Genomic DNA, 10,772 nt, shown 5'->3' with positions numbered 1-10,772 from the left:
CGCACGGGCGCTGTGTTGCACAAAAGGACAAGGCATTTGTCAGACAGATTCATCTTTTCCAGGACCGACTGCCCGTCAGTCATTCAGCCGCCCGTTCATCCTTAGGCTGGTCACTCATACGGGAACAACGTAACACACCTCAAGGCAAGTGTACTTATCTAGCATGTAGTTAAGTTAATGTAACATAAAGTATCCCAAAGAAAAATTAAGTCTAAGTTAGATGATCTAACATAGACCGGTAACATATTACTGCCATGACACAGCAAGCGAGCCACATCGTCCTTGTCTCCGGCCCATCCCCACCCTAAAACCCTAGACCCAAAAATATCTCAGCGATTCTTCCGCGCATAGGCAGCTGGAGCATTTCTTTCCAACGAAAAATACGAGCAAGCAAAGCAAATACCGTGTACAGAGTGTTTGGCGTTCAAACCCTACATCTCGTACCACCGGGCAAAATTTCATCGCACAACGCGGCGGCCGATACACTGCTCCGTAAAGCATTCCCCACTGTCAATCCACCCAACGTCGCTAAATCGAACAGGGTCTACCAAACCTCGGACCCCCATGGAGCTTGGCCAAATTGCACCGGAATTACACGGGCCCGTCGGGGGTGTCTGGCAGGCCTGCCAAACTCTCTCAAGACGGGACGGTTAAAATCAATGGCCTTCACGGCGATGGCTGGGCGATGCGAGCGACTTCGTCTGATCTCTCATGAAGCCGCCGCGGTTCTGGGCTTCTTGAATCTAGGGGAGTGGCTGGACGGCCCCATCCCGCCACCGCCGCCTCGCGTCCTGTTGAACCCACCGTTCCCGGGCCTCGTGCCTCGGCCTTGTGGCCTGCCGCCTCTGCTGCTCTGGCCGTCTCCTGACTGCGCTTCGGATCTGGATCTGAAACTAACTCTGTCGCCTGACCCTCTGCCGTGCTGCTGGCCTCTGCCTCTACCTCTACCTCTACCTCTACCACCCTGGAAGTGAGGCTTCCCCGCCCCTTTGATGAAGAATTCCTTCTTCCCGGTCAGTGCTTCCTCTTGTCCAGATTCGGCGTTAGATTCAGCCCATTTTCCTCTGCACACACGCCAAATGGTGTAAGCAACCGAGTTCTGAAGGATGAGAAAGGAGGGGCTGGCGGCGGCTTTACCTCTTTGGAGCATGATGCTCGGGATCTTTCGCCTCGGACTGTGCACCATCTGCTGGATTATTATTATTCCCCTTGCGGCCCTGCAAAATTCAAGTACCAATGCTTTTTAATTTGATATACAGACTTCGAGTTCTATTTTTCCTTTCCATGCAAGCAAGCTTAGTTCAGTATGCGAGGAGGGAATGGTTTGAAATCTTCTTGGCCTCATGGTTTTGCTGTTTATCTCTTTTGAAAAGTTTGCGGTTAAAGAGCAGCAACTTATGAACATTATGAAGGAATTAATTCTCACTAAACAATTACATTTGATAAATTAATCCAAAATCGATGGACATGGATCGATCACAGGCTGAATGTAGCTTGGCCAAAACCATTACGGGCTTAGTGGTAAAAAAAGGTATGCAAAACATTCAGTAGATGAAAACGTATAGATCGCTCTTCTAAAGCAAAATTAAGAAAAAAAAACTAGTTAAGGGAATCTCACCTCTTCAACACTTCTAACAAACTCCTTGTACTTTTCAGGTGTAACCAAGTCAATAGCATCAAATCCGCATTTTCTGATCAATATTTCCACTATTAGTATAACCTGCATATAAAATATCAAAACACATCTTGTTAAGCGCACCATACAGAACATACAAATGGATGGAGAGTAAACCATGGAACAATTGCACCAACCAACCTTCCCTTTGAAATGGTGCTTTGTAACAGATGACATTGGTAATATGCCAGTCATGATATCTGCTTGCAAACCCAACAGTTTTTCTGATTGCAAAGATGTTACCAACACCTTAACAAACCCCAGAGATGCCTAGATTTTTATATAATAAAACAAATCAGACTCTTAGATGACAAGAAAACTGAAAACAACCAACAGGGAAGACAGAAGACACAGAACCCACCTTAATTACTTCAATAGCTTTATTTTGCAGCAGAACTAGGACTGATGGTATCAAATTTGGAACTTCCACGCAGAAGTCAGCATCAGTGTATATAAGCAATGATAATGCAGCTATTGCTCCGCTCACTATGTGAGGAGACGGACTAGAAAGATATCCCATCACCTGAAAGTTAACGAAATTGATGTTTTTCAATGTTTCAACAATGGAAATCCTGCATATGAAAACAGACTAATGCTCCTGCCATGTGGAACTATATTGCTTACTTACAACTTTACATAAAGCAGACATCATAAAATAACTACTGAATCTAAGAAACTATGTAGGTATGATAGATCTCTACCTCGGTATGCAGGTTAGCCATTTACAAAACATCACGGCAATGGTCCAACATCATCACGATGTTCTCAGAACTCTAAGATTGCTCTTCTCAAAAACAGACTATATATCTTATAGACTGTATGCTTTCAAGTATCGATGCTGCAAAACTACAACTTAGTTTGACACTTTTCACAAGAATTGTTCTTGCATAGACTTCACGCACTAAGCATCAGTAATTTATAATTTATGAAAGGACTTAATGGGCGCAGCACTCATTTAATGGTATAAATGGAGAGAACAGGTTGCTAGATTTCTTTCATGAAAGGCGAAACAACAAATAGTTGTCTCCTCATGGGCGCAGCACACATTTGAGCTACAGTGGTTAGGAACAGGAACCAACAAATAGTTGTCTCCTCAAACATGGTTTCACCATACCTCTGCGCATCAAAGGAACATAGGAAAAATATCTCAAGAGCAGAGAAGAAGTTTGTTAGCTAACCATTGTGAATAGCCGTTGAAGATCTGAATCTCCGTTATTCAATTCAGAACTCCTCAAGCTAGTACTAATAGCCAGGAGTACATCGTATGCTAGTCTTCTACTTTCCTTCTTAGACTGCATTTAAAAGAAAACAGTGCGAATGAACCAAAGCAGTCAATGGCAGAAGATGAAGAAAGAATCTTATCACGTGAGCTTTTTCATGGCGAAAGAATCTGATCAAGTCAGTATAAATTTATCCTTGTATAAATGGTGATGTCATATATATGACATGATGTTAGCAACCTAATACACAACTGATAATTGATCAAAATATGAGGGTAGGGTAACACACCTTCAATGCAAGTATTAACTCATTTAGAATCAAGAATGCCTTCTTGCTTGTGCTCTCTTCATTAACCTTCAGAATGGTAGAAGTTAAGTAAAAACCATGGCACATGATTCAGCAAGCAGGATGGATGAAGCATAGAACTAGGCTAAAGCAAAACAAGAAAACATGCATGCAGTATTGCAGTCAAAGAACATCATGCCGATGTTTGATGCTCTCTTGGTAGAAGGTGCATCCAATGTTATGGTCATGGGCCAGGGCCCTCTGGCATGTCCAAGGCAGCAACATGTGCGTCCACTAAGGAAGGTGTAGGGTAGGGATGAGTTAGCCTGCTAGCTACTTGGGTATGGCTAGTATTCCAGAAGATACAGTAGTGGCAGCACGATAGGTGCAAGTGGCGAACATGAACAAGGAAGCCTTGTTGTTTCCAAAAGGTCAGTCTCAGAGCCTCTCTTCTATGTCAGGGATGAGCCCTGCCACAGTGCCGTTATATTTGCCCTATTCTCGGTGTTCCGACCTTTTATCCTAGCCAATTTATCCCGCTGTGGACCAAGGTCCATAATATCCACTTTTGCAAAACTAAGATGCCGTGTTATTCTAATATGTGCAATGGAACATTAATAGATGAAGGGTGCCTCTAATTAACAAGTATTTGTGCTCTTATGTTGCTCACTGCTCAAAGATTTGTAGTTGCATGTTTTTACAAGTGCAACAGCCATACCTTAATCATGTGAACCAACAGATACTTGTAGCATACTAATTGACCTTCTAAAACTGCATTGTTAGAATCTGGCTTTATTCCATGAAGAAGCATCATTATTTCATCCAACTGGGCTAACGAATATTCATGGTGTTCCTGAAAGTAAATAAAGGGGTTAAAGGCAAACAAATACATGTCAAATCTGAAAGTTGCATATGAGGAACTGATGCTGACCTTCAAAATTGTGCTTAATGCGAAGAGAGCTTTGCTCTCACATGACTTGCTGCTATCCTGAGGAGAAAAGATAACTAGTATAAACAATGAACTCCCTACTAACAGTTGGACATTGGGGCATGATAAGAGCAGAGATTAGCAAGGATACCAGTAAAGAAGATTTGATGAATCCAAAAAACAAATCAAGCACATCCTCATCGGCAGCTTCAGCTAGTGTTGAAATGAGTTCCATCAGAAGTGACCTGCACAAGCAAAATCATAATCATATATCATGCACAACAAGCTTCCGGATGGGATGCATTTGTGTTGGCTACCACATAGTAACCACACATGAATACATGATGATGCATATAATCACATAAGAAACTTCCTATATATGTGGTAAAACTCCAAGAAAAATCCTAGTTTAGAACTTTAGATGCCATGATTGTTCCATGATTATTAGTTTTTTGGAGAATGCCGTCGCAATATTTAACTGGATGGGAAGATCGCCCTAGTAGGTTACAGATTAACAACATTGATTTCCTTATAAAATTATGGCTTGTAGGTACCTATTTACATGGTAGAAAGTTCTGACACTGCTGAGAACCTGATATTTTGGTTTTCACTTTGTGTTTTTTCTACAGAATGCTTAACCTAGACTAAAACGATCACACCTTATAGATGAGTAAGGATAAATAGCAAACCTCTTATTATTTATCTCCGCTGTCGAATCAGTATTCTCTTCGCCTTTTCCATCTACCTCATTTGCTTCACATTCTAGATTCTCTGGTGTCGATGGAATATCTTCCAAACCACATTTTTTAAGTAGTGAAAGAAAAAGGTTACAGATGTTTGCGCTACCAGAAATTTGAGCCAGGGATCTCAGGGCTTCCTGTAAAATGACAAAGATAACCCGATAAATATCACAGAATGTATGGTCTGAAAAGGAGTGTCGATAACCATTGCAAAGTAACACAGGAATTGTTCAACCACACTGAAGAAAAGTAGTGGCCCATAAAAATGCTTGTTTTCAAACAAAGGTGTACTCTTACAAAAATGCATAGTGCAGCAAAAACTTTCAGGGTAGGAGAGCTGGAGGCATACTGTTGTCCTACACAGAGATTGGAGGCTCTAACATGTGTGAGAACCACCTTACACAAGTCTGCACTTAGTCTTTCAACAACAAGGTTTAAATCATGTACACAGCATACACAGGAAAAAAATAGAACAATCATTAAGTACAAGAAAACTATTCATTTATGCAGAAACGAAATTCCATGCATGAGTTTTACATTACATGTTGTAAAGCAATCTTCACACTTCATAGTCATGCGACTGTTTAGTTAATTCATAGTCATGCGGCAACTTAATTAAGGATCTGTAAGGATAGGCAAACAGGATCCCAACAGGTCCTCTTTTCTCCCTTATCCACAATGCACTTAGTCTTGCATCTGCGTGAAACTTAAAGCTCAGCCTATGGTTTTAAATTTCAAACTGAACGAGCATACATGCCTCTAATGGCCTCTCTTTACAATGACAAAATGTTTCCTAAACCTAACATCTTTAACAGGCATCCATGATCCATGCATCTAACATGCACGGATTAATCGAATCATAAATGTTTGTCCACAAGCATGAGATGCTGGTTCAAAATGTGCGTATGCAACTGAGTCAAGTAGTTTGGAGAAATAAAAAAATTATCAAGAGAATCATCTGGTAAAATAAACAACTGAGTAAGTGATGCACCTTTAAATGAGCACGCTTTTCTGATGATTCAAGGAAATCATCTGCAAAAGTGCAAAGAAGATCCACGGAATGTGATGCCAAGACTTTCATGCTTTTACGAGCATCTTTTTTAGAGCACCGTTGTAAGCTTACACAGCTTAAGTTACTAGTCTTTGAGGAGAACAAGGTTGAAACTTCTGCAGGGACTTCTACGTCTTCATCACTGCTGCTTAATCTTCTAGTTCCATCTATAAGTTGCTGGCGAACAATAGATAAATTGTTTGAGAGAAGAAATGAAGCAGTTTTGTAGTATACGAGTCTATAAGATCAAATATAAGGAATCACAGTGTATAGAACTAAACCTGCAGGCCTTTACTAGCGGATTTGTAGAGACACCGATCAGACTTCAGCATCTCTAGCAGCAGTTTGGACAAGGAACCAAAATTCTGATATACATCAGACGGACAGCGGCAGAAGGCAGGAAGCAAATTCCACAACTGATCACTCCAACCTTGCAATTCCTTACATTTCCGTGCTTTTTTGGCTGAAAGAATAAAGGAAAAATTCATGAAGTTGTATAACATACTAACATGTGAATTTAGCACCTATTGAATCGATTGTCTTTACCCCTGCTTGAAGCCTCTTGTAACGATTTTGCTAGCGGTACAATGTACTCTAAAAAGTGTTGCAGTGAGGCCCCATAAACATACTTGTTTAAAATGGGTACAATCCACATATTTGAGCATGTAAACCAAGCCTCCTCAAAAGATATTGGAAGTAGAGAATGAATTTTATCTGGCCCCATAGCAACTATTGCTGCCCCAATGCACTCCTCAACCTGCAAACGTGACAACAGAAAAGCTAAGCTAAATGGAAGGTTAAAAATGTGAAGTGCAAATATGTGTGGAGTAAATACTGACTATATACTAAAACATTCTATCCTGTTATTTACATTTTGCACTATATGGAACTCAAGGAGAACATATCCAGTGATACCGCTCTTTGGTGATATTGTGATACCAACGACGAATTGGTGCCGTAAATGGTGATAAAAAAATCAGGAATAAATTTAGAACATCAACACAGTATTACCTATCATGTGAAATTTACATGTTTAGGGAAAAAAGATAAAATCTGCAGAAAAATAAGGAAAAGGAGAAGACATATGATAATATTTTAGGGTCACAAGAGGTGATGTACATACAAAACTAAGATGTTCCCCTTAGTGGACGTGATAATAATCTAGAAATGAACTTACATTCTTCAGGTGTGGCTCTTTGTGTATTTTTGAACCAAGCCGTGACAAAGTTAGTAGGATATCTTTCATGAAGACATAAGAACTCTCCCCTGCAGAGGAATTAACAAATACCAAAGAGTTGATGAATCAAAATTGGTGAGTGTAAAGCAGGGTAATATCAACATAACAGTTATATTATGACAAAATGGAAGAAGAGTTATGCGCAAAGGGTACACAATGCATGACAAAATATGGCAGGATAAAAGGTGCTCGGAGAGTTTTGTCAACTTTCCGTAAGTCATAATTTGCTAGGTAGTTGCAGCTTTGCAGGAGAAAATACTAACTACTCCACTTTAGCATTGTGTTTGATACCTTTTGTAGCACCACGTGTACTTATTTGTACTCAAAATGACAAAAAAAATCCAATATATGTGCAAGAGATAATATTAAAGGCATGTGCTGTTCTATGTAGGGGTAAACCACGTTAAACAAAACAAACCTTATAGAGTCAGGGTAACTACTACTTGGAATTCAAAAGATTCTCTCAAATGATTACTTATATGATCCAATTATTAAGGCAGGAGATGTTCTTGTTGAAATAACTGAAGACGTACCGAGTTTGAGAAACATAGCCAGGACAATTGTTAACACGTTACGAGGAGGAGAAGCACACTTTCTAAGTTTTTTATTGATAGACGAACAGATTGATTTGACGGCAGCCCCATCAATCGAATCCTCAGCATCACACCCTGATTCATTAGTCACAAAAATACTTTGGTTGACATGAGAATAGATGCACTCTATTAACAGTCCCGCTACATCTTCAGAACATTTACTATCCAGAATTAGGTATCCTGCCAAGTTGAGAAGCATGACAAATAAGTTAAGTTGGTAAGTATTACAATACATATGTGACATAAGATAAACCCAGATACATCTATCATCAATCCATAAGTGTTGAAAAGGTCAAAGATGCTAATCAACATGATTTAACAAAATTCCCATAAATATGTTCTCATCTCACAGGTCATACACCTTACATAAGGACTGCATGCAAACTTTGAACAGATGTGCTCTCAAAGGCAACCCAAAAAACAAGATGGCAAGTGCTAACTTTCATAACTGAGCAAAGAGATAAGTTTGCCCCCTAATGCACCCATGAAATATAACACTGGAGAAAGCATGGTTGAGGACTACTTGTTCAGCATGAAAAAATTATGATAACTAGAAGAAGTCATTATTCCTAAACGACGAACACCTAGGTATGTCAACTGTAGAGTCATGATTCTTTTAACTGGCCATATGGATATTTATAAGAAGCTCATTGCATCAAATCCTAATGCACGAAAAGCAAGAAGATGCAAACCTGAAACTGCCTCAAATGCAGACGGAAGAACCTTTGTCCACAATTTTGGGCGACCAGCCAGTTTCCCTAAACAATTTCTCATCAGCTGTAATGCTGCGATGATTGTATCATCAGGCTTCTTCTCATCGTAAGGCAGGTAAGCCAACACTAAGGAGATGAGCTTCTCCAACTCCGACTCAATATTCTCAGCCTTAAGATGCTCCAACAAGGTTTCCATAAGCCTGAGGACATGCCTTGTGAGTGGGCTAAAACGGGGTCTCAATAGCCGATAAGCACCCGAGAAAACCGTATTCCTTGCCTTCTTAGATAGATATGGAACTAAAACTGCCACCGCGCCTAGCATATGAACCGCTTCCGTCTCCTTAGCCTCAGAAGCGTCTGGATCCAACTTGGCAAGACTTCTCACCGACAAAATGTGTTTCTCAAACAAGTCAATTGCAGCGCTGCTAGCTTTCTTCGCACAGCCGGAACGCTCCAAGTAAGGAAATAGCTTCTCCACACTCTCCTGTGCACATCTTCGGACCTAGCAAAGTGAGAAATGGCATGCACATGAGTGTGATTTCTATATCAGCAACAGGAACTCCAATCCTGGTTTCCTCACCTTGGCCCGCTGATCCACAGAGGCAGCGAGGAGAGCCTCCAGAGGCGCGGCGACAGCACCCCAATCGGCTGCGGCGTCGAGATGGAGGGCCAACTGGCCGAGCGACTTAACCACCGAGCGCACGGTGCCGGTGGGGAGCTTGGAGGCCTCAGGGGAGGCGAGGAAGGCGGCGAGCGAGGAGGCAGGCTCCGAGGCGGAGGCCGGCGGCAGCGAGGAGATGTGGGGGATGAGGATGACGAGGAGGGACGCGAGGGCGGCGGCGGCGGCGGGGTCGGAGGGGCCGGCGGCCCGGAGCGCGGAGACGACCGCGGGGAGGTAGGACTCGGCGGTGAGGGGGTGCCCGTCGTCGGTGAGGATGGAGCCGATGGCGGCGGCGGTGGCGAGGAGGTGGCGGTGCTGCGCGGAGGCGGAGCGGCCGTAGCGCGCGGTGAGCGCGGCGCAGACGTCGCCCGAGTAGTCGTCGAGGGGCAGCGGGGCCTGGGAGGGCTCGTCGGCGTCGACTTCGGCGGCGGCGGCGCTCTGCTTCCGCTTCATGGCGGCGGGGCGGAGGGGGAAGGGTTTTGGGGGATTTTGGGTCGGGGACAGATTTTTGCTCCTCTAGGGTTTAAAGTTTGGGCTTAATATGTCAAAAGATGAGGCCACTAAACCATATTTCATCAAGTTTCCATTTTTATTTTGTGTTTGAGATTTTAGATGAGATTTGTCCAAGTTTGAAGATTCAAGAAATCTCGTCATGTTTTGGCGAGTTCAAATGTATTTTGACCGGCTTTTAGAAAGAAAATAGAAAAACCAACACCATAAATGAATTACAAAGATTAAACGTGAAATATATGCACTGAATGATGGCAAATTTGGTTAGTTAAGGCCAGTTGGGACAAATTTATGGAGAGGATGAGCAGTGTGGGGTATGGTAGGGATAGCAAGAAGTAAGAGCATCTTCAATCGGACCATTCATTTTTCTTTATGCGTTGGGGCAGTCTGAGGAAAAAAAATTGAACCAGATTCCTATACCAAGCCCATTTGTCAGGCTATCCGACATCCCTCATATGCGATCTGGGCGTGGCTGCCATATTATATCGGTCCACGTTAGCCTACCCTAATCCCATATAAACCTGGGCGCCCCTATGTCTCGCTTTAAGTGAGACCAGGGAAAGCCCTCGCGTCAGAGCAGCTTTAGATGGGTAGGCCCAGATGCGATGGAGGGCACATCATTGGTTTCTTTTTTCTGTTTTTCTTTCACGTTTTTTGCTTCGTTTTTTATTCTCTATACTTTTCTTTACACTTCCGAAAAGTATAAACATATATATTACACAATTTTACTTAACATAATGTTTGAAAATTGTTAATCAATCATTTTTCAAATGTTAAATGTGTATAGAAAAATGTTGACCATATATATATATAAAATATACAATTTGTGAAAAAGTGGATCATGTATTAAAAAAATGTTAAACAAGTATTTAAAAATATTAATCAAACATTTTGAAAATGTTAAATGTGTATACAAAATGTTGGCCATTTATTCAAAAATGTTTGACTTGTATTTGAAAAATGTTAAATGTGTATAGAAAAAATGTTGACCATGTATTAAAAAATTAAAATTGCATGCAAATGTTAAATGTATATAGAAAAAGATCATGTATCCAAAAAATGTGAAACTTGTATTATTTGAAATTTTTTATATGTGCATAGTAAAAATGCTGACCATGTATATTGAAAAACTGTGAAACTTGTATTTGAAAAATGTTA

At 41.4% G+C, this 10,772-nt stretch overlaps 1 protein-coding gene across 1 annotated transcript in view; it reads right to left on the bottom strand.

Moving 5' to 3' along the window:
• Positions 1 to 9,605, bottom strand: part of LOC123076622 (ribosomal RNA-processing protein 12) — a 13,093-nt gene extending 3,488 nt beyond the window's left edge. Inside the window, exons 1-18 of the mRNA XM_044498774.1 lie at positions 9,024 to 9,605; positions 8,423 to 8,945; positions 7,671 to 7,910; positions 7,078 to 7,166; positions 6,447 to 6,657; positions 6,182 to 6,363; positions 5,841 to 6,077; positions 4,799 to 4,986; positions 4,261 to 4,354; positions 4,113 to 4,169; positions 3,900 to 4,034; positions 3,185 to 3,250; positions 2,854 to 2,967; positions 2,037 to 2,198; positions 1,817 to 1,945; positions 1,619 to 1,720; positions 1,138 to 1,217; positions 716 to 1,064 (exon numbers count right to left, since the gene is read on the bottom strand). Coding sequence (XP_044354709.1) covers positions 716 to 1,064; positions 1,138 to 1,217; positions 1,619 to 1,720; positions 1,817 to 1,945; positions 2,037 to 2,198; positions 2,854 to 2,967; positions 3,185 to 3,250; positions 3,900 to 4,034; positions 4,113 to 4,169; positions 4,261 to 4,354; positions 4,799 to 4,986; positions 5,841 to 6,077; positions 6,182 to 6,363; positions 6,447 to 6,657; positions 7,078 to 7,166; positions 7,671 to 7,910; positions 8,423 to 8,945; positions 9,024 to 9,557 — 3,492 coding nt within the window. The 5' untranslated portion in view covers positions 9,558 to 9,605. The remainder of the gene's footprint in view (positions 1 to 715; positions 1,065 to 1,137; positions 1,218 to 1,618; positions 1,721 to 1,816; positions 1,946 to 2,036; positions 2,199 to 2,853; positions 2,968 to 3,184; positions 3,251 to 3,899; positions 4,035 to 4,112; positions 4,170 to 4,260; positions 4,355 to 4,798; positions 4,987 to 5,840; positions 6,078 to 6,181; positions 6,364 to 6,446; positions 6,658 to 7,077; positions 7,167 to 7,670; positions 7,911 to 8,422; positions 8,946 to 9,023) is intronic.
• Positions 9,606 to 10,772: the final 1,167 nt, after the last annotated feature.

The sequence above is a fragment of the Triticum aestivum genome, chromosome 3D (genome assembly GCF_018294505.1).
Source record: "Triticum aestivum cultivar Chinese Spring chromosome 3D, IWGSC CS RefSeq v2.1, whole genome shotgun sequence".
In the NCBI taxonomy this organism is placed as follows: domain Eukaryota; kingdom Viridiplantae; phylum Streptophyta; class Magnoliopsida; order Poales; family Poaceae; genus Triticum; species Triticum aestivum.
Note: the sequence above shows the minus strand (reverse complement) of the source record. Positions and strands in the feature narration are given on the sequence as shown.